A 23,524-nucleotide genomic window follows, 5' to 3' on the forward strand; every position below is an offset into this window, starting at 1 on the left:
CTCTAGATAGTAACGGTTTTCTCTCACCACATTTGCTGGTGACCTAAATACTATCGGGCATTTTTTCTCTCTCCTGTTTTCACCTAATAAATGTAGAGTCGGTTGGCGAGTAAAAAACATTCAAGTGAATCAGTATTTCGTCAATGGATGGATGAGTTGCGGGCAGTGCAGTCTACGTGGGGTGGGGGGGTAACAAAAAGGGAGCGAGGGCTCCCTGTATGCTCTCTGTGCAGGAGGGTTAAGCCTTGCCTTGAGATCTTTCATGTGAGCCAGCGCAGCGAGGAGAAACGGAGGGAGGGAGGGAGTGCTCTAACTGTGGACGAGCCGAGACGCTCCTCCCCCACTCACCTCACGCCGCCGGGCGGGCAGACAGATGGACAGCCGGGGCGGCGCGGGCGCGCAACTGGTTCTGAGGGCGGGCTAAATTCAAGCGCATGCGCGGCTCACGCAACAGCCCAGCGGCGCGTCACCGTTTATCTGGGCGCGCGCGAGGAGGCAGCTGGCACTTGCGGCGGAGCGAGGCGGGAAGTGGCGGCTCGGGCTGTGTGAGATCGGCTCTGCAAAGTACTGCGGTGACGGCGCTCGGCAGAGGATAGAACGATTACCTTATCAAATATGATTCACATCGTCCGTTTTATCCCTGGAAAGGTATGTTTTATTTTTTTTTTCGGGAAAAAAAATTGGTGAGTTTTTTCCAATTCACGTCGAAGATGTTTGTTGGTCTTGCTTCCCTTTTGTTGAGGCACGAGGATATTTCTCCCTCCCTCCCTCTCTCCCCCTTTCCAATGACAACCTAACTTTGCGGTTGCGCTGCTGCATGGCGAGCGGAGCGGGATTGAGACGGTGCGAGTGGTCACTGTGAGCGAAGCGCCCGGAGCCAATGGTCAGCGTGGCGGAGGGGGAAGGGGCTGCTGCTGTTGCTGCTGCTCCAAGCGCTCAAGTTTGGTTGACCCGTGCGCTTGCCGAACACAACGATTTAACTTTATATTTTTAAACGCCAACAGTCGCGGCGCGGTCCCTGTGGCGGGCGAATGAAGGAAGCCCCGTGAATGCAGCATGTGCATGGCGTAGGGAGGATGAGAGCCCGTGGCACGGCTAGACATGGTGTAGCCACGTAACGCGTTTCATTCGCAATGTCCCAAGGCCGCACTGCACGGCGGCGTGTCTCTGCTCAGGCTCAGCAACTGGGTCGGTGGGCTACGCATGAACAGCGCGGGTCTCTTCCAGCGCCCAGTTCCCATTCTTTGCCACCCACACTCTCGGTTTCTTGACTTAATTTAGCCATCCATTTACCACATTCTTTGCCACCCACTCCCCTCCTTTCATTCTCTAGACTTTGCCCATAGCTGCAGGGCTGGCGGAAAGGGGGGCGTGTTATTACACATGGCATCGCACAGCGGGGAGAGGGCGGTGCGAATAGACCGCAGATCCTGGCTGAGGTTTACAATGCTTATTTTGGGGGGTTAGTGGATGATGGCGGAGGCGTTAGGGTCACAAACAAACCACAGCTCGATGGAGGGCGAAAACTTAAATCCTGGGAATTGTTTAATAGCATTTGGGTGCGTGGAAGCGGAGGCCGCGGATCTCTTGATATAATTGTGGGAGGTTTTTATTTGGGGTGGGGGGGTGTGAGTTGCGCGCTAGTGATGAAAAAGACTTTAGCTGAGAACAGCCGAAATTCGTCGAAATAATTAATTGTGTGGTTACGCGGCGTTAAATCTGCGGCCAGCCATCTTCGGCGGTGTACGAAGAACAAAGCAACATTATGGGTTTCGGATGTGGATCTGCGCGCAATCGGTGTTAGGATATTTTTTTTGGAGGGGGGGGGGTTAAAAATGCTGGAAGTATTTACGAACATGTTAATCAATAGTCAAACCAGTATGTAGAGTTGTTTGGAATGGGATGTTTCGCCTCGTCCAGCATCCTCTTTGTTTGCTTTGAGGAAATATTTAGTCTTGCAGACGAGTAACTGTAAATTACGGTGACAGCACCCGATAAACACGTTCACGTAATGTTTCCCCTATTTGTCAACAACGTAGTAAATGTATTCAGTAGAACAGGAAATATTAATTTCTTGAAATAACTGAATTCCAGATTAAGAATTGGGATGTCTGTAAATTCGTGTGGTGTTAAGTTTTGGTAAATTCTAGAAGCTACTGTTCACCAAATCAATTTGAGGCGGTGAGCATCACCTACTGTCTGAGTGTATATTACAGATCACCACCCGCTGACGCTTTCAAGAGTTGGTATTGGTTTATTGTTCGAGAAATAGTGGACGTAATTTATTTGCTTCTGTTCCTGCTGATGTGTACTTTGAAAACAAGGGCACAGTGATATTTTATTGATTCGAGGAGGTGCATTTGCCCCTGTCAACGTGGGTTGTTTTTAAATGTGCTATACAAATAAAATTGACTTGACTTGGATACTTTAGTTGACCGTGTGTTGGATTTTGATAGATACCTTGGGTTTTATAGGTTCCATTTTAAAAAATGAAATCTACACAACATTTTTAAAATGCACGTTTGGGTACCAAACTATTTAATGTTAACCTGTCTGTGGGCCATGTAAGCTTTTAGCTTGTAGCTTGTAATTTAATTTACTTCAGTTATGCATGCCTGATTCAGTTGCAATTTTCCCCTTTTTTTTCTTTTTGAAGGAATGAATGTGAGGGAGAAAATACTTAATTTTGAACAAGTTAAATGGCTTAGATTTTCATGAGGGAATATTGTGAATGCAAAGTCTTTTACCCAGAGTAGGAGAATCGTGAACCGGAGGTTATGGGTTAAGATGAGCGGGGAAAGACTTGATAGGAACCTGAGGGGCAACTTCATCCGCAGAGAGAGTGGTAGGTATATGCAAAGAGGTGGTTCAGGTACTGTTCCTTTTTAAACGTTGGGCAGGGATATGGATAAGAGGACCAAATGCAGGTAGATGGGGCATCTTGGTCAACATGGGCAGGTTGGGCTGTATTTTGGTGTGTCTTTGCCACATGAGCTGATCTTCCTAGTAAGTTGGTGCATTGCATTTTAGGCAAGTAAACAAGATAAAGCACCTAACTGGTTCTGAGGCTTTGCAAGTAACATTTTGAAAACTGAACTATGCCATATTACCAGAAGGCTTCAGAAGGTTATAATGTTACATTGCTATCCATAAAATCTGTGACACATGGTTGTTTAAAATAGTGAATTGTAGGTATTGTTAGAAATGCAATGGCCAACATGTGCACGGCAAGCTCTCAAATCACTAGTTTTGAGCAGAACGGAGAAATGTTGGTCAGGGTGTTAAAGATAACATCTGAATTGATATCTTACAGATGTTTTTCTTTGAATGTGATTGATGTGTTAAAATCTCTGAGAAGTTGCATGTAATTTACAAGAAGTTTGTGTCAATTTGAATTGCTGTGTTTCCTATTAGAGCCATCACTTTTCAGTCACTTCTGATTGCTGGTTATCTTTGGACTTTGTGTAGCTGATCTAGACAGGTTTAACATCTCAAACGTTGGCATCTGACTTCTAAAATAAAAGGAGGATTTTTTTGATTCTTTAAAAGGGGGGAGTAGTTCTGTGTCCCACTTAGCATTCCATGTTATGTAAAGTTGGATATTGCAATGTTTAAATAGAGACTAGGATACAAGATGTAGCAAATATCTATAGATTTATTCCAAATATAAATCTGCTTTTATACTTGTCAAAGTAACATTCATTATGGAAACTAAATTTGGTGCGTTTTGAGTGTATTTTTCCTGATGGTATGTAATTCTAAGTTGCTAAGCCTTACAGTCCTCTCTTCTGAACCCAAGGCGGACTTGGTTGCAGTCTTGAATGCAAACGCAGCACAAAGCTTGAGGGTAAAAAAAAAAGAGAATTGGTTAGAAATCTATTTGTGATGGTTGAATAAAATCTGACATCTAATCGGTCAATTAATACAATGTGTTTTTTTCCCTAGGATAATATGCAAGACCATCACAGTAGAAGCGCATGTCTATAGCCTTGGTGTATTTTGGGACTCCTTTTCACTGGCTGCAGGCCTAATTTTATTCAGCACCATTTGAGGCTTGCCATTACTGGATTCATCGTTACCTGTCTACATATTGTTACATCAGTTGCTTTCTCTTGAAATCTCTAAGCTGGATCCAGAGTTCCTAAAAACTGAAGTGCCTTCATTTTTTTTGAAATCTTATCCCTCTATTTTCTGAAATACAGCAGTATTAAGTAAGTCTTACATTTTGTATACATGTTTCTGTATCCCCAGAATTCCAGTGGTAGAATGATTGCAAATGAAAATATTCACATGTAAAACTGCAAAATAAATTACTTTCTCCTGATTTATTTATAAATATTTCATTAACTTCAATAGTATTTTTAATATTTAGAGGTAAGTTATTGCTGCACATCCAGCCATGTAGTAGAGTTAAATGTGTTTGTTAAAACATTGAAAAAGGTTTGCTATATGTACCAACATTGTATATTCTCTGAAAAATTTGGATGTGAAGTGCAGTCATTTCAGTTTTCCATTTGGTAGCAGGCAGCTTGAAAGTTGTGTTGCAACTGTAAAAGTAGACCCATCTATTGCTTTTTCTACACTGCTTTAAACAGTTGCCACATGAACCTGTGTATAAGTTTGTTTCCAGCCATTTATGGTTGAACTTTGGAGAAATATATGAAATTGTGTAATCACGGTTCAACAAATTACATGGTATTGGTAACAAGTTGATGAAAACACCTGTTGCAATTTGAAAATCAAATTTGGCTTCAAGGTTTTGCTACCATATGCAGTAAATATGAAGATATTAACATTAAATAATTTTGGCTAAAATTCTTAAGTGGAGAACATAACAGGTGTGACCTTTTGTACATCCAAGTAGAGAATTCGCTTTTCTCAGTAGCGTGCTTGCTTTTCCCTTGTTTTGGTGTGTGTATATAAAATCTGTATCATTTAGCAATCTTGTCAACTTGAAATAAAGCAGATGTTCTTTGATAGAAATGTCCTCCATTGTATTCCCTTGTTTGTCAGTGTGCCTGATAATTCTTTGCACCCACATAATTGGGATCAATTGGCTCAACCAAAAACTAATAGTGGAGCCTTTATGATTATCTAGATGCATTTGTAATTTTATGGAGCTGTTTGACTTGCACTGAACATTACATTAACTGGGAGGGGATTGAAATTCAGCTAAATATTTTGTTTTAGCAGGTTTCTCAGTCCACAAGAAAAGAAAATGATCCCTAACGGGTATTTAGTTTTTGAAGATGAGAATTTCATTGAATCGTCTGTGGCCAAACTCAATGCTCTACGAAAAAGTGGACAATTCTGTGATGTAAGACTCCAGGTATTCATAAAATACTGAGCATTTAACTGAATGAGTCCCATGTTTAACTGCGTATTATGAAGTAACAGAGCTTAATATTACGTTTGCATTGTCTCCCTGACATTTCTGAAACTGAAAGAGAATTATCTCCAAATACTTGCTCCCTCATTCGGAGCAGTTCCGTGCACCAGTTCGTCATTGTCATCACTGGGAAATAGCTGTTAGTGTTGATACACAAGTTCAATTTCTGAACAGTATTAGTCGCCGCGTTTGAGGCAGCTGAAGTTATGAAGCTGCTTCTGCTGTCTCTGTTGTCGTTCGCCTGACAGATCAGTTGACAGGGCTCACCACGGGGAGGTCAACAACATGAGCCCCAACAGTATTAGTAGAGACGTGGAAAACTCAGTAAACATAACCAAGAGTGCGATATTATATGGTAGTTTTCAAGTTAATGTGTGGGTCCAAGGGAAATTAAGTGTGGCTGTGTATCACAGAACACCTAGCAACTCGTGTTTCAATGCCTCCATCCATGTGCAATTCTGTATGTTTTTTATTAAGATTTGTAAGTGGGCACCTAGACATGGGCAGAGAATACCCTAATTTGGGAAATAGTGGCTCCATCAGATCCATGTGGAACCCTGATAATTTAATCCTGTCTCTTTTTTTACTTGGTCAAATTCCTAACCAGGAAAATAATGGTCTTTGCTTGTGGCTATAAATATTTGGTTAAATTTCTGTTGAGCAACTATATAAAGTGCCCTCATCCTATATGATTCCATGGACAACCTCATTACCCCTATCCACAAAAAATCTAAATTAATACCAGGCTCACTAGCTTCCCTTTTGCCTGCCTTATTAGGGGTCTATGTGGTTATAAATGAACAACAAATGATGCAGGCAAATGTTCCTTTTTTGTTGAGTTCATGTGCATTGCTGCATCATGAAGGTTAGGCCATAAATAAAACATCTTGGCTGTTTTGCGTTTCTTTTTTCAAGCTTTTATTGAATGTGATTGCAGTTATGATAGGCACTCATTATTTCATCGCTTTGGCTGTTAAATCTGAGCATTGCTTAGAAATTTAATGCTTCATGCGTCCTAGCTTCTGGAAGTTTTTTTGGAGAGAGGAACTAACATATCAGTGCAAGAGAAGGCCCAACAAACATTTTGGAAAAGGACAAGTGGGCTCGCTTTTAAATTCACTGGCCCTTTTGCTTGGATGTAACTTGAAGATTATGTTGTATGCTGACAGGAAAAAATGGTCTGTCCAAGGCTGAATATCACTGCATCATCATCTGGACACTGGTTTCCTTGCTGAGGGATTGGGTACAACAAATTAATCTTCATAGGAAAATTTATTTTTGAAGTAGGTTAAAATGCCAACTATAAATCTGGAATTTTCTGTCAAGATTAGAAAATAGTACTTTTATTGCATAGAAACAGGCTATTTGACCTCCCATGACCATGCCAACCAGAACTGCCTAACTAAATTATCCCAATAAGTAAAGTAATCAAATCCAGGAAATATATTGATGAAGCCCTTTGGAGCACTCCAGTGCAAGCACATTTTTCAAAACCAACTTTTTTCCATTGCCACTCTTCCACCATGGTTCATTCAGAAATTGCTTGGTAGTCTACAAACCAATACATGTTCAAAAGCAGCAGATAAAATATTGATTCGTCTAATTTGGATGCTTGATCATTGCCTAGCACACAATTTGCAAAATCCTTTGCTCTTTGTGTGAGACTTCATTCTCGATACACCCTTTTTCTAGTTGTACAGGGGGGAAAACCTGTCACACTCCTAAAGTATTCTGATCTGTCAAATTGCTTATCTAATTTGAGAGTTTGCAAATCCACCATAGAAAATGCTCCTATTGCTCTATGGTTGCTCAGCCTTGTATTGGCATATTCATTACTGCCACAAAGGGATAACTGGGTACTTTTCTGCAAATTAAGTAGTCAGTTTGCTTTATTGTGAAGGGAATTGGATTTTAAAGTAGGAAGGTTGTGCTTTCATTATATGGTGGAATTTAGTGAGACTGCAGGCAGAACATGTGTCATATTGATCTCTTGATTGCTTTGAAGGAAGATTGGTCAGATGGATATTGAGGAAGTTTTGAAGGGAATGGAAATGCATGTTTCACAAATGCTCTTAGGATGTGGATATGATAATTCCTTTCTGGAAAAACCTAGAACAGAGGGCTGTTTAAAAATTAAAGAGAATCCCTTAAAAAAAAAAAAAAAAGAGAATCTTTTCTCTTTAAATTGCGTAATTGGCACTCACGGGAAGTAGATCCAGTTTTTGATATTTTAAATTGAATATTTTGATTCTTGATAGGGGGTGAAAGAGCACTTGGGAGAAATGCACAATTACAGAAAGTGTAAACTGAAGCCATTATAATTAACACCAGAAGTCAGGGTTGAACCTAGGTCGTTGAGGACTGAGGCAGCAGTTTTACAATGGTGTTCAGGCATGTGAATTTTCAGCATTTTAATTGGCCTCATTTTTAAAATCCATTTTCCACCCTTGCATGATTTCCGCATTTTTTTACGTTGCCAAATAAACTGAGAAATCGGATCAAAGAAAAAGAAATAAACTGTGTACAGACCTGTAATGAACACTAGGGTTCTGCTAGATGTCGCTTGGGGTTCTGTGAGAAATCCCTCCGCACGCCCTGGCAGTCTCCCCGAAAATGTGGTACCTAGGCTGGGCAAGGCAGCCAATCGACCGCATCGGGACTTCCACGGGCGGTCGCTGGGTTGAATTTGCAACCTGCGGCCGGGGCTCTGAAACTCCAGCCCAGCTGGGACCAGCACATCTATCCCAATAGCTGACTTCCTTGGCCTGCTGGATAAACCAGCAAAGCTCTGGAACCAAGAGTGCCAGAAAATCAGTGGTGGAACTGTAATGAGTAAATATTAAATTTAAGTGCAAGATTATATAACTAAATTAAGATGGGGTTAAAATATAAAACGACAGAAAAACCAATAACCACCTTTTGGGTCTGATTATCAATTAATGTGCAAATTTACTTAAATGTTATTAGTGTACAGTGACATTCACATTATTTTGTAATGTCTGTTTTTACTTTGAAATGCACTGAGGCTTGAAACTAGTCATTTTGTGTGTAAACTTTCCAATTTTTTGACCCCTGATGGACACCATACACAAGCGCTCGGCTCTTTCCTCCTTTTGTCCTCACTCGCATGCCTGAGTGTTGTCCTCCCCAAGGAATAGTCCTCTCCAGTTGAAGTGGGGTTATCTTTAATTGCAGAACTATCTATCTGTGCCAATTCCCCTCCTGTGAATTTAACTTGATATAATTTGTTTCTAGTTCTAACATTAACTGCTGCAGTTCATGGTCTTTGTACCTTATCTGACTTTGAATTTAAATAGTGTTTATTTGACATGATAGCTACTTTCTGTCCTTTCAATGACTGCGTTGAATAGTTTTGAATTTACCCCTGACAGGAGGGCATTAATACCCCTAGCATGAATCTGTAAATTTTGTCTCTAAATTTGCATTTTTTTCACTTTCAGTTATTACTATTCTTAAAATAGTCATTAACAATTTAAAAACGTGTGTTAATGCAAGTGCTTCTCATTTTAGGTCTGTGGACATGAGATGTTGGCTCATAAAGCTGTCCTTGCTTGCTGCAGCCCTTATTTGTTTGAAATTTTCAACAATGACAGTGATCCCCATGGCTTTTCTCATGTGAAATTTGATGACCTCAATCCAGCTGCAGTTGAAGTTTTAATGAATTATGCCTACACTGCACAGTAAGTATGTCCATATAAAATTAGTCAATGTATTTCAAAGTAACCATAATTACAAACTGAATTATTAATACAATAGCATTTGATTCTAACATTTATTACACATCTTAAGCATTGCAAATTTTAGAAACTTGGCGAAAAAAAAGTTTTATATTGTAAAGTGTTTCCCCCCCCCCCCAGTTGAAACCTGAGATTGAGCTTTGGACAGCATAACTAGTTACTGGTAGAAAGTGGACTTTATGTACTCTTTGCTATATTCCATTCTGCCTACCAACACAATAACTGCATGTTAAAATATGGAGTGCAATCATTGGTTTGTAATATTTTTGCCCATTTTTTTCAGTTAATTACCATTCTAGCTTGCTACTTTTCACTTCTACTTTGCACCTCTGACTAATTATATTATTTCATTTAGATTGTGTTGGTCTTCAGGGGCTTTAACAAACGATGCCCTTAAATTCTGAATTTTAAATTTCATTTTGTTTACTTTGCAGGCTTAAAGCTGATAAAGAACTTGTAAAGGATGTGTATTCGGCTGCCAAAAAGTTGAAGATGGATCGAGTGAGACAGGTGTGTTCATCATCATATCATATACATACAGCCGGAAACAGGCCTTTTCGGCCCTCCAAGTCCGTGCCGCCCAGTGATCCCCACACACTAACACTATCCTACACCCACTAGGGACAATTTTTACATTTACCCAGCCAATTAACCTACACACCTGTACGTCTTTGGAGTGTGGGAGGAAACCGAAGATCTCGGAGTAAACCCACGCAGGTCACGGGGAGAACGTACAAACTCCTTACAGTGCAGCACCCGTAGTCAGGATCGAACCTGAGTCTCCGGCGCTGCATTCGCTGTAAAGCAGCAACTCTACCGCTGCGCTACCGTACTATGGCTGATCTGACGGATGTTGGCTTTTGGGCAAAATGGCTTGACTTTTTTTTGCAGTTGGATCATCTAGCTTGAATTTTTGCTTTGAGTCATTTTCTTCACATTAAATTTAGGTTTTTGTTGTTGGATTTGATCAAATGTACTTATCTCCTGTTGATTTTAGATGCATGTCTAAATTCTGGGATGGTGTAACATTTGGGTCTAATCTGTCTTGCTGTTTACCGTAATGAAATGACTACTTGCCAGAGTCTAGCTTTGCATATTATGTTTCAATTGGTATATAGGTGAGTTTTCATTTCTATTCTTTTCTTAACATTTGTTAATGCTGACTGGAATTACATTGCTTTTACTAAATTGCTCTCGAATATTATTCTGAAGAAGGGTCTCGAATCAAAATGATTTACTCAAGCATTTTGTGTCTACGATTTAAACCAGCATTTCCGTTCTTTCCTACACAAGAGTATTAGTAATATTAAGGACTTGTCATTTCAGTCCATTGGCAGAGCAGTGACATGTTAAAAATACGAATCTAGATGGCAGTGACTCCCTGCAAATTAAAACTTCCCATCCCCTCAAATTTATGTGAAACCTTGGCACTTGTACTATTATTTTTTTTTAAATTAAATCTATTAATGTTTTTTAAATGTCCATGGCTATTAGAAATTAAACTAAAGCATGTTTTCAAGCTGTTGTGCTGTTCTGAGGGCAGGAGCTTGGGATGTGTTGACTTGGACCAATAGGAGTCCAGAGTCCACCCTGCCTCATTGAGATCTGTTCAGCTTGTATATTTAGGATGTCTGTTGATTCCAAGACAATACAACTCATTTTCCAGCCTCGGCTTTATGTTTGGAACAGAATAAGACCATTGTAAGTAGAAATTATAAATTCAACTGTCTGCATGGCATGTACAGTGCTGTGCGTGTAGTAGTTTCAGCATAGTGGTCTTTTGTGCCTTCGATGAAGGGGGCTGCATTGCTCAGATGTATTTGGTTCCCTGAAATTTCATAAATCAAAGGTTTGGTGAAATGAATGGTGGGTATTTTGGTACAGTGGTGTGTTTTAGTTACAATGCAAAATAAATTCTTAAATCATGGACACAAGAAATCAAGAGTCAGTGGCGTAAAGATGAATGTCTATAAATTGAGGAAAACCCATGTGTGCGATTGTGTTATGGTGTTCTAATCCCACGATCTTTCTTCAGCTGGAGCTGTGTTTTGATGTCTTATCTTGTAATGCTTCACCTTGTCCTTTTTCCTACCATGTGTCAAACACTCCATCTCCCTGCGCGCGCGCGCACACACACACACACACACACGTGCAAAGACTTGTTGCAATAGAGTGCCAAACCTCTGTTTTGTTTTAGGTCTGTGGTGATTACATATTATCCAGGATGGACGTTCAAAACTGTATTTCTTACCGGAACTTTGCCAGTCAGATGGGAGACTCTCGGTTGTTGGGTCAGATTGACAGTTGCATTCAAGAAAACCTATTGGAGATTTCGGAACAAGATGAATTCTTGAAACTTCCACGATTAAAGGTGAAACTTAAAAATAAGCCACTATATCAATTTGTATGATGTTTTTTCATTTTTTATAGTAGTTTTCAAGTGATGACATGATTTTGAAGCATATGGAGTTCCTTCCTGCTTTAAAACACTTTTCCCCTTTAATACTTAATGAATTTTAATCTTGCATTAACTGCATTCACTATTGATATGGATTCTTTAAAACTTGACAATCCAGTTTAATTGAATGTATTTCTTCTCAGTTGGAGGTGATTTTAGAAGAAAATGTATGCTTGCCAAGCAATGGTAAAGTTTACACAAAGGTAATCAACTGGGTGCAACGTAGTGTCTGGGAGAATGGAAAGAACCTGGAAGATCTAATGGAAGAGGTTAGTACAACAGAAGTGTTATTTATGATTATTTGCAGGCTTATACCTATTACAGCGTGGTTATTTTTAAAACTGATCCTAAAGAATTTAAATTTTGCTGTAGGTGCCCCTAAGCTGAGAAAGTGGGGGTGTGGAAGGTGAGCAGTATAACTGTTTAGTCTTTTTTCTGCTCTCTGCTATCTTATTTATGATTTTTTTTAAAGCACTTTGTTTTGCAGTGTAGGAAAAAGCTTTAGAGAAAGGGAGAAAAGGTACTTTTCTTATGTTTAATTGCTTTCTTCCACAGCTAATCTATATGAGTAAGTACAATATTCTAATTTCTCTCCCTCCCAATTGATTTTTATTTCCTTAGGTTTAATCTAACAAAACTAGGATACTTCAAGCCTGAAGAAAATGGAAGATACTACGAGGGTAGTGGCTCATAAAGAAGCAGCGGCCTTTCCTAAAATCTGCAGAATTTTGCTTTGGGCAAGAGTTGATTTAATGGTGTTTGCTCCTTTGCAGGATTAATAAGGTTACTTAAATTAATATGCTATGACGTTAACTGAATCTGACTAAAATTGCTTAATATGTTGATATAAACTTTGGTGAAAATTATTTTGTTCAAAAATAACTTCTTGGAAGGGGTGGAGAAAGGAGACCTGAAACTGACTGGGGATCTTTAGATTTTGACTTTACTCGTGCAAGACTGATTTTTGCAGTTATCCAATTTTATACTGGAAAAGCTGAAGTTTCAAAAATAATATTTTTAAAATGTTACAATTCTGTGGGCTTATTTGGAATAGAGACTATATTGTGAGTAATATGAACATCTGGTTAACTGTTGTCAATTCATAGACATTTAATCTGCCTGTGTATGCTCCATATGGACTCCTGAAACATCACATGATCTCATTATTAATGTATCCTTCCATTTCACTTTTGTCTCTGTACTTGTAGGGTACTTCACTGCTCTACCCTCCTAATCTACTTTTAGCATGTTCAGATTTTAACTATTTGTAGAAAGTGTGCTTCTAAAAAAATTGGATTCAAATCATAATTCAAGATTTGGGAACATTGATTATGGCAATAAGTTTACATTTCAAAACAAATTGGTTTTGATTAACGTAGGCTGTGTCTTGTTACAGATTTAGTTCTGGCTCCAAATGGATTCACATTGGCCCCCTTCTTGCCCTTACTCCTGCATAATTATACTCTGCTTTTATATTTTGCTTTCAACAGGAAAACGATTAGTTCCAATTGACACTAATCTCTAATCTAATTGTTAGACACATCTGTTTTAAGGTAGTGGGAAAATTGATAGAAAATCTGCTTATTACTGTTACACTAGATACTGAAAGTTAAAGGTTTTAGCTACAATTCAGACTAGCATTTTCAGTGTGATGCAAGTGTTAATATATACACAGCTGGCGATTTGAATATACAAGTTATTTCCATTTACCTGCTTAGCATTACCCCACCGTGTTGATTCGTTGTAGCGTTCCTGCTTCTCGACTCCAAATTATTGCATTTTCTAGTCACTAACTCACCTAGATTTTTTTTTAAACGATTGTCTGTTGGAGCCAGTAAAGCTTTTACTGTTTCTGCTGCTGCACTAAACCAGACACAGACCTTTGCCTCAGTGCTGTCAGAAAGGTGTGTGCTGGGAACATTTTGCAAATCCCTGCCCTCTAGAGCACTCCCAGCAATGAATATCTCGGCAGTTTAGTGTGGAAAGGCAGCCTTGGGCTGGTGTAGAGCATATTGATGCATCTAGAGCAGCCATATGTAATTATGCCTGGCCAGGATGGTCAATGGAACTATTGTTGGCTATTGATAACACTTGCTTCTTGTGTTGAAAGACTACTCAGATTCCCTTGTGATGCAAGTTGCTGATCATTGAAGTTGTTATCACTGGAAAAAATTCCAGGTTGCAGAGCTAGACAGCTATAGAAAGGAGACGACATCAGCATCCATCGAGTACAATGTGAGGTGACAGAGTCTGCGGTGTCTAACCACTCTGCCAACACAAAGCGTGTTCCCAATTCCCATCAATGGTTCAGACTCGACATGAATCCTGAGTACCTCATTGTGGCACTGAGCAACTGCACCACTTGTTCTTCATAGGCAGTAGTCGGGGTGATTCATTGGTGTATTCAAACATAGCAACATGCAGCAAGATGGAAGGCAGATGTTACCTCCAAGTTTTCCCCAAGCTAGATAATGCCCACAAACCATCACAGTATTTTGTGGATATATGATGGACCTGAATCAGATTGAGACTTCCAGTTTGACAATGGCTGCTCTACTTCTACCTTCAGGTCATTCTAGACATGCAATTAAGTTTCAGTTTTCCTCATTAATACTCCCACTGTGTGACCTATTGCTTCTACATTTTGACAGTGATCTAGACAGAGGGTCCTCTTCCAGATACATTTCTATTTATTAATGATGTAAGTAGATTTCTTGGTGGCATTACGACATTAATTGGATGTGTACAAATCGGAGTGATAGTGAATGATGTCCTACAGACGGATTGAAGGATGTGTCTTTTCCATTTATGCTTGGCATACGAAGAAGCTTGTGGCAACAGGCTGTAGATCAGGTCACTGAAGGTGGCAAAAAATAAATTGCCCACTGAACATTTTGTTCCCTCTCCCAAAAGCAAATATTTTTCTGAACAGGAAGTGATCTTAAAATCATTATTTTCTACATTTCTGTAATTTTTGCATTTCCTGTTTCTTGCCTAAATTTTTCTTCCTAGCAAAATCTACGAAACAAAAGAAAGTGTCTTGCCCCATTTCTGTTGGAGTGGATTGCTTATGCCTCAGGTTTCCAAAGTAACCAAGGAGCAAAGGAGCAATCATCCCTTATTTAGAGTGAGCATCCACCATCGTGCAAATGATTCTTAATTTTCTATCAGACAACTGCAATCCACTTCAAGAAAGGAGCAAGCTTCCAACGCTGACGGGCCAAAAGTAAATGGGAGCCTGCGTAACCTAACTTGTTGCTATGGAAACAGTAGCCACATGGGTGTTTTATTGCTGTTTTGCAGGTTCAAACCTTGTACTACTCTGCTGATCACAAACTGCTTGATGGGAGCGTACTAGATGGACAGGCTGAAGTGTTTGGCATTGATGATGACCACATTCAGTTTGTACAGGTACTGAATATTAACGAGTGTACATAGACATTGTACATTCAGTTCTTAAATTGGATTAGCACAGAACTTAGCTGTAGAAACTGCAAGGTGTTCATTGAGGAACAAAACATGAGATTTAGTGGTTGCAATGAGTTACTACAAAAGTGTTTGAAATCAGATGTGCCCCAGAATGCACCCAAGAGTGGTGTTTGCTCAGCTAGGCAACAAATCCTTCCATAGCTGTATGAATGGGATAGCAAGTAACGTGTGGAGCTCTGGCTATTGGTTGTCTTATTATTGCTCTGGAATTGTCTGAAAGGATATGGGATAATTCCCTATTTTTTTTAGGGATGAATCGGACCTTGTGTTGGCAGCCCCAAAGATAGCAAGATTTGCAGAATCGTGTCGATCGTTAATCTTGTTATTTCGTGTGCTGGAAGACTAGTGCAGTCTGAAAATGTGTAAACTGCACATTCTGCGAGTTGCCTAGATTTTCTAGCTAGTGTTTGTCAATAAGTCATGCTCTCTCATTTGAGATCAGGGGTGTGTAATTCTTTTGATATTTTAATACAAAATACACCCGTTTAACAAATATTGGAAAAAATAGTGTTTTGTGAAGTCTGCAACCTGCCCAAGGAAGGATGAGTTTGAGGATGTGAATTGGAAGCTATTTTGCATATTGTCAAACCTCGTGTGTGGTGTAGCAACTTTGTGCATCAGTAGGAATATGGTGAAGGTAATAGTTGAGTACAGGTGCAGCCTAGCTAGGTTTTCTAGCTACTCATTTGATTTTGCAGAAGAAATCTCCGCGGGAGAGCAATCACCATCAGATATACAGCAGCACTTCAGGACATCTGTCTACTCAAGTTCAAACAAACAAACATGAGTGGAAAATCATTGCCTCAGAGAAAACGTCAAGTAAGTCGTATAATTGCAATAATTTTTAATTAGATTGAATTGTTTTTTAAGTTGTGAACAGAAACCACTGTTCTACTTCCTGCAATCAAGGTCATAAGTAATAGATGCAGAATTAGGCCATTCGGCCCATCAGGTCGACTGCCATTCAATCATGGCTGATCTATCTCTCTCTCTGTCCTTACCCCATTCTCCTGCCTTCGCCCCATAACCCCTGTCACCTGTACTAATCAAGAATCTATCTCTGCTTTAAACATATCCATTGACTTAGTCTCCACATCTTGGGTGGCAAAGAATTCCACAGATTCACCACCTTCTGACTAAAGAAATTCCATCTCATCTTTCTAAAGGAACGTCCTTTAATTCTGAGGCAATGGCCTCTAGACCTAGACTCTCCCACTAGTGGAAACGTCCTCTCCACACCCACTCTATCCAAGCCTTTTACTATTTGGTATGTTTCAATGAGGTCCCCCCATCATTCTTCTTAACTTCAGCGAGTACAGGCCCAGTGCCTTCAAACGCTCATCATGTTAACCCACTCATTCCTGGGATTATTCCTGTAAACCTCCTCTGGACCCTCTCCAGGGCCAGCACATCCTTCCTCGTATATGGTGCCCAAAATTGCTCACAATACTCCAAATACAGCCTGACCAGTACCTTATGGAGCCTCAGTATCACATCCCTGTTTTTGTATTCTAGCCCTCTTGAAACAAGTGCTAGCATTCCATTTGCCACCTTCACTACCGATTCGACTTGCAGATTAATTTTTTGGGAGTCCTGCACCAGCATTCCCAAGCCCCTCTGCCACTCCGATTTCTGGATATTCTCCCATTTAGAAAATAATCTATGCATTTATTCCTACTGCCAAAATGCATGACTCCACACACTATATTCCATCTGCCACTTCTCTGCCCACTTTCCCAACTTGTCCAAGTTTTTCTGCAGAATTCCTGCTTTCTCTGCACTGTCTGCCCTTCCACCTATTTTTGTATCATCCACAAACTTGGCCACAAAGCCTTGAATCCCCTCAGCCAAATCATTGATCTACAACACGGTAGTCACTGGCAGTCAACCATAAAAGGCCCCCTTTATTGCTATTCGTTGCATTCTGCCAACCTGCTTTCCATGCTAGTATCTGCCCTTTGATACCATGGACTCTCATCTTCCTCAGCAGCCTCACGTGTGGCACCTTATTAACGGAAAATGTACGTAAACAACGTCCACTGACTTTCCTTTGTCCTACTATTTGCTATTTCAAAGAATTCCACAGATTCGCCAGGCAAGATTTTCCCTTCACAAAACCATGCTGACTTTGGCCTGTTTTATCATGAACTTCTTCTAAGTACTCTGTAACCTCATCCTTTATGATGGACTCTAAAACTAAACTAAATCAAGAAGGACTTGAGTTTATGGTGTGCACAGAAAAAATGAATGACTCCTCATTCACATAGCAGAATAGTGATGCTTTAATTGTTTTTAAAAAATATATAAATACTGTGACTTGCTCATGGCATTATTTTGCCTTTTAGGTACTACATATCTGTGCTTGGCTGTTTTAAATGGCGTGCTGTGTGTCATCTTTCTTCATGGCCGCAATAGTCCTCACAACTCGCCTGCCACAACTCCATGTCTGATTAGGAGTATAAGTTTTGAGGTTCAGGCTGAAGATGACAAACTCCTGTCTCCCATGCAGTATGCTCGCTCTGGTCTAGGAACAGCAGAGCTTAATGGCAAGCTTATTGTCGCCGGTGAGTGATCAGTTCCAAAAAGGAATTGCTTCTTTTAAAGGGCAATTTCTTGGTAAAGGTAGTGTAGGGGCCATTTATGCTTAATTCAGTTTCTACTTTTTAGGAGGTTGCTCAGATGACCATGGCAATCTAGTACAGAGCCTCCTACTTGGTTTTGAATTATTATAACTGGGCATGTTATAATTGTGTTTTCATCCACTTTTGGAGTTTTATTTAAGTGTTCCATAATAAAGGAGTCCTAAGTAATGGTGCACAGAAACAGGTACTTTGGCTATCATGTCCATGCCAACCTTTTTTAACCCATTTACACAAATTCCATTCACCTGCATTAAGGACATATCCTTTCATGCCTTGCTATTAAAATGCCTATCTAAATATCCCTAAAATATAGTGATTGTGACTGACTTCCACCCTTCTCTGGCAACATACTTCCAAGCATCAACTGCTATGCATGGAAAAGAAGCAAAATTAAAACTTTATCCTTGAGTCCACTTTTAGAACTCCTTTTCTCCCACCTTAAAGCAATGCCCTTTTTATCTGCCCTACTGTGAAGAAAGATTCTCTCTAACCTATCTATGCCTTTTACTTTAAACACTTCTCAGGTCACCCTCTCAGGCTCCTTTGTTCCTGGGAAAGCAAACCCGGCCTTTCCGGTCTCCTTGTAAATAGTCCTCCATTGTAGACAACATCCTTGTAAATCTTCTCTCCACACTTTCCAAAGCCTCCATATTATTCCTATAATGTGGTGACTAGAAATGTAAACATGACTCGAGTGAAGCCTATCCAGTATTTTGCAAAGTTGAAACAATGTCCCAGCTTTATTCGATGCTCTGACATGTGAATGCAAGCACGTCATACTCGAACCAAAAAGTCGCTCTGTTCATCAACTTTCTTTAATACCCTCATTTACTATATATGTCCTACCTCTATTTGATATTCCAAATTCCACCTTGCATGTTATTAAATTCCAATGTTCCATATATATTTTAATGTTTTCTGTTTCTTCTGCAATAACGTTATTATAAATGCATGCACTAACTCCAGATGATAGAAATGTTCCCTGTGTCTCAGTAGTTGGTTCTTGAAATGGTTATTTATAAATTGTTTCAAACAATGTTGTTATGACTATTCAAATAGCTTCCTGTTAATTACAATGGGCATAATGCTGTTTTTTGTGCTTGAGAGAAAATTAGAGCCAGTGCTTTGAGTTCAGTAATTTTAGAACAAATACTTTAAACTTTAACCTGCTCTTCAACTTCTGCTATTCTTTAACATCCAGAGAGCTAGGTGTAGGTGTAATTTATCCTGTTTTAATTTTATCAGTGGAAAGTTTTAATTTGTGTAAGCTACTTCTGTGTAGAATCTCTTTCCCATTGGCCATTCCAGGCCAGAAGTTTGTCAGGCTTCACATTTTGGCTGATTAATAATAGGTGGCTATAATCGTGAGGAATGCTTGCGAACAGTAGAGTGCTACGATCCTGCAACAGACGGATGGGCCTTTATTGCTCCAATGAGGACACCACGGGCACGATTCCAGATGGCTGTGCTAATGGTAAGTGTCCAAAATCCTAAGAAATAAGGTCAGGAATAGGCCATTCAACCCCTTAATCCTGCTGTGCACCAATCAATAAGATCATGGCTGATCCATCTCTCCCCAGTTCCACTTTTCCACGCTTTCAAGGCCGCCCACTATTTCCTTGCCAATTAAAATGTTATTTTGGCTGGGAGCATGAATTAACTGGTCTTCCAATGTTGTCTAAAATAATACTCAAACATGGATTTTACACTCAAATAATATTTTACATGGATTTTAGTTAAGCATTTGATAAAGTCCCTCCTGGTAATCCGATCCAGAAGATTAAGATGCATGGGATTTACGATGACATGGTGGTTTTGCGTAAAGAATTGGGTTAGCCGTATAAAACAGCGTAGTGATGTCCCACAGGAATCTTTGCTGGCCCCTCTTATGTCATATAAATAAACGACTTGGAAACATTTTAGTGTATGATCCTTAGATTGATGGTCAGCTCGTTTCGGCACGATCTGTAAAGTAATAACTGGCAGATGGAGTATAATTCAAGCAAGTGTGAGTTGTTGGATTTTGGAAGGTCGAATGTATGAGGTTTACTGGAATGCTGCCTGATCAGAGGCTCTTAGCTGTAAGGAGAGGTTGGGCAAACTTGGAAGTGTTTTTTCTGGAGCGTGGGCAGTTGAAAGAAGGTGAAGTTGATAGCAGTATATAAAATAGCGAGGCATTTATAAGGTAGACCGTCGGAACCCTTTTCCTAGGGTGGAAATGTCAAAGGCCAGAGAGTACAGCTTTACGGTCAGAGAGGGAAAGTTTAAAGCAGATGTGCGGGGCAAGATTTTTTAGAGAGGTGCATGTTTGGAATTTGCTGCCAGGGTGGTGGAGGAAGGTACAACAGATTCATTTTAGTAGGTTTTCAGATAGGCAACGTGGATATGCGGGGAATGGGAGGATGTAGATTACATGTAAGCTGAGATTAGTTTAACTTGGCATTGTGTTCGGCTCAGATATTGTGGGCTGAAGGGACTGTTCGTGTGCTGTTCTAAAATTATCTTTCAAAAAGCTTAAAACCTGCATTGTTTTGGTATTCTAGGGTCAATTGTATGTAACTGGAGGATCTAATGGCCATTCGGATGAACTTTGCTGCGGTGAGACCTACAATCCAAATACTCACGATTGGACTCCAGTACCCGAGCTTCGCACCAATCGTTGTAATGCAGGCAAGTGTTTGGGACGCATGGTTGATGGAATGGTTGGTTTTCTGATTTGATTAGTAACTCAAGTTCTGGTTGGCTAACAGGTGTATGTTCATTGAATGGCAAGCTATATATTGTCGGTGGTTCGGATCCATATGGACAGAAAGGATTAAAAAACTGTGATGCCTTTGATCCGGTCTCAAAAATCTGGACAAATTGTGCTCCTCTCAATACATGTATGTATAATTGTTAATTACTACAACAAATGCATCAGCGGCATGACGTATGGGTTTTAAATATGGTGGGATTTCATTAAAATGTTGTTAATTTCAAATCTTCTAGTACTAAGTAGCTACTTTGACTCGCTATTTTAAATGACATTAATTCTCAAACACTTGAAATATTAGGCAGACATCAGGCTGCTGTTTGTGAACTGGAAGGTTACCTGTATGTGGTTGGAGGTGCAGAGTCTTGGAATTGTCTGAACACAGTGGAGCGATATAATCCCGAGAACAACACTTGGACTCTAGTTTCGCCCATGAACATGGCCCGCCGTGGAGCAGGAGTAGCTGTCTATGATGGTGAGAATCAAAGCATTTTTGTTTGGATTTAATCAATTTATTAGTATCAGAAAAACTAACTTTTAACTTCAAGAATTAGAGGGGTCACTGCAGGGACAAATACTGAAGCAATACATTTCATTATGTACCTTGTTTCATTAACTTAAAGCAACTCGGGGGTTGCCATAAAGGAGAGATTTAAACAGATAGGTTTTATACACCAGAATTAAGATTGAAGCTTCCAGAACTTTTATATTTCACTTCGCTGGGGTATCTACAACTGGGGATCAGTCTAGTAGGGGTTCGGGCACTTGGAATTGAGATGTGAAAAGATTTATTTGTCCAGAGCAATCTACAGAATTCTGTACCTAAAAGTGGCTATGGAGTCTGATAATGAATACATTCATAACAGATGACTCGGTTTCTTAAATATTAAGAGACTAGAGCAACGTGGAGTTAATAGAAGAGAACAGCAGTGACCTAAATCGACCATTACACATTGAATTTGCAGTGGGTCCAGGAGGACAACATCCTATTCCGATAATCATACTTTTGTGTGGCATGGCAAAGCTGAACTTGAATAATAGTACTGAAATACTGATAGAACAATACTTAATAGAGGCTTCCATTTTAGCCCAAAATTCATGTGTAAATGAGATGCTCAGCTGTTGTTTTGTCTCGTGTCCTTTGGCTTTTCACCAGCTTCCAATTTATTTCATGGACTGTCCCTGTTACTGTTCAGCTGAGTTTCATCAAGATCTGCCAGGTGCTGTGCGTGGTTCAGCTTCTTCCTAACTTCTACATCAGAACATTTGTAACATGCAAGTCAGGAACAAGGGAGAGGCCAGATTTAACCTTGAGCTCTGGCACTGGACTTGGTTCCACAATACTTGGAACTTGGCTGAATACGAATTATATTTGGTCCCTCAGCACTGTCAGAAATAGCTTCTTTTTTTTTAAACGTTCATATGCGATCTCTAATTTTGCAGGAAAGATTTTTGCTGTCGGAGGTTTTGATGGAACCCACGCACTCCGTTGTGTTGAAATGTACGATCATACCAAAAATGAGTGGAAGATGATGGGAAGTATGACATCAGCAAGGAGCAATGCTGGAGTTGCTGCAGTGAATGGACTACTTTATGCTGTGGGAGGCTTCGATGGCAATGAGTTTCTGAGCAACTTAGAAATATATGATCCAGAAACCAATGAATGGAGCCCATGCACCAAAACAAATACACCCAGTTTATAAAAATTAGCATTTTCTTTCCTGCATAAGTTTAGTGATTTGTGTTGTACTTTTTGGAAGGGTTTTGGTGGGGGGGGGAGGCTTACACTGTTGGATGTTTATGGTTGGGTGTAGGTTTCTAGGACACTTGAAGCATGAAGACTGGATTTTTAGTTACACAAAACCGTTTTGGGGTTTGCTTCTACTTAAATTAAGTTGTAAATACTATTGTCCCTGGATGTAGGTACGTTTGTGTATTCCTAGTGGGTATTTTGGTTAAGTGCAAACCTGGTGTGCAGGAGGTTTTCCTTTCAAAATTTGGAAAATAGGAAACTTTTTTAAAATTTATCTTCCCTGGAATTTTGTTTTGCAGCATTTGCACATTTGTCTCATCATGAAGTTATTTGGTTTGAAGAAATAACATGGTAAACTTGGATTGTTCAGAGAGCATGCAATGGGGATGGAGAGGCTAGATCAGTGCTTCCTCCCTTTGTTTTTCTTTTAAAGTCCATCCTTAGGTTAAACATGTCATGGATAAACTGACCAGTCTGCAATTAAAGCAATTTTGCTTTGGGTTCAATGTTTTATGATCACATTTTATAAACAATTTTTATACTTGGATGAACATACGGTAGAAGAAAAACATTGTTTGGAAGCATTAAACTAAAAGCTTACAATTAGAATTTGAAGTGCAAGAGTGTGACATAATTCTCCTTGAAAAAGCTTTTAATGTTTGCCTCTGCTATAACTTATTGTACTACTCTGTAAATGCTTAAAATTGACAAGGGTTTTCAAATGTGTGCTTGTGTTAGGATGGAATAGTGAAGGATTGAAAAGCACCTGTGTAAGAAATAAATTGTTACAAGCTATGTAGCTAATATTCCTAAAACTATAAATTACTTGGGCAATTAAATATTTGAGCTCTTAACTTTGTGGGCTTTTGTTTTCTAAACTAGAAATGTAGAAGTTCAGTTACAAGATTTTCATTGATCGGGATCTTAATTGAATTACAAATACCTTTTAATTGGTGATCTTTGGTTTTTTTAATTATTGGAATGGACGGAGTCTCTCTCCAGCACATCTGCCCCTGCAATGAACTGGGCATGTTTCACAGGACAAACATCATCTCTCCAATTCTATTTACTTATTTCATTTCTCTGCTCAGATTATATGGTGTGAAGAATCATATAAATAAACTGATCAAGTCATGATGCAAGGAATCTGGCATGGAAAACACTGGCCCCCTATTGATCAGTTAATTATACTTGAAATGGTAGCTGTTTCACAGAGCAAGATCCTACAATGAACAAACATTAATGTGCTCTTGTTTTGGGAAATGTTGCCCAAGGTGACATGG

The 23,524-nt window shown here is 39.6% G+C and overlaps 1 protein-coding gene across 3 annotated transcripts; it reads left to right on the forward strand.

The window, feature by feature from the left end:
* The first annotated feature begins 471 nt into the window (after positions 1-471).
* On the forward strand, positions 472-23,095 carry ivns1abpa (influenza virus NS1A binding protein a). Of its 3 annotated transcripts, none has more exons than XM_078407597.1 (15): positions 472-648; positions 3,946-4,211; positions 5,191-5,317; positions 8,921-9,090; positions 9,582-9,657; positions 11,345-11,518; positions 11,749-11,874; positions 14,909-15,016; positions 15,793-15,913; positions 17,440-17,658; positions 19,089-19,210; positions 20,280-20,406; positions 20,487-20,618; positions 20,790-20,963; positions 21,932-23,095. In XM_078407597.1, the coding sequence occupies exons 3-15, from the start codon at positions 5,219-5,221 to the stop codon at positions 22,189-22,191; spliced, it is 1,908 nt and encodes a 635-aa protein (XP_078263723.1). In that variant the 5' UTR covers positions 472-648; positions 3,946-4,211; positions 5,191-5,218; the 3' UTR covers positions 22,192-23,095. The 3 variants fall into 3 exon arrangements, with proteins under 3 accessions (XP_078263723.1, XP_078263721.1, XP_078263722.1); XM_078407595.1 differs by having other exon boundaries at positions 473-648; positions 5,191-5,329; XM_078407596.1 differs by having other exon boundaries at positions 473-648; positions 5,194-5,329.
* The last annotated feature ends 429 nt before the right edge of the window (positions 23,096-23,524 follow it).

Source organism: Rhinoraja longicauda, chromosome 11 (assembly GCF_053455715.1).
Source record: "Rhinoraja longicauda isolate Sanriku21f chromosome 11, sRhiLon1.1, whole genome shotgun sequence".
In the NCBI taxonomy this organism is placed as follows: Eukaryota; Metazoa; Chordata; class Chondrichthyes; order Rajiformes; family Arhynchobatidae; genus Rhinoraja; species Rhinoraja longicauda.

Bases quoted from the DNA above. Each gene is read 5' to 3' on its own strand.
- ivns1abpa (XM_078407595.1), top strand. From the start codon at position 5,219: ATGATCCCTAACGGGTATTTAGTTTTTGAAGATGAGAATTTCATTGAA. The intron at 17,659-19,088 runs GTGAGTGATCAG...GATTAATAATAG, and splicing joins TGGCAAGCTTATTGTCGCCG to GTGGCTATAATCGTGAGGAA. The intron at 20,619-20,789 runs GTATGTATAATT...TTGAAATATTAG, and splicing joins TTGTGCTCCTCTCAATACAT to GCAGACATCAGGCTGCTGTT.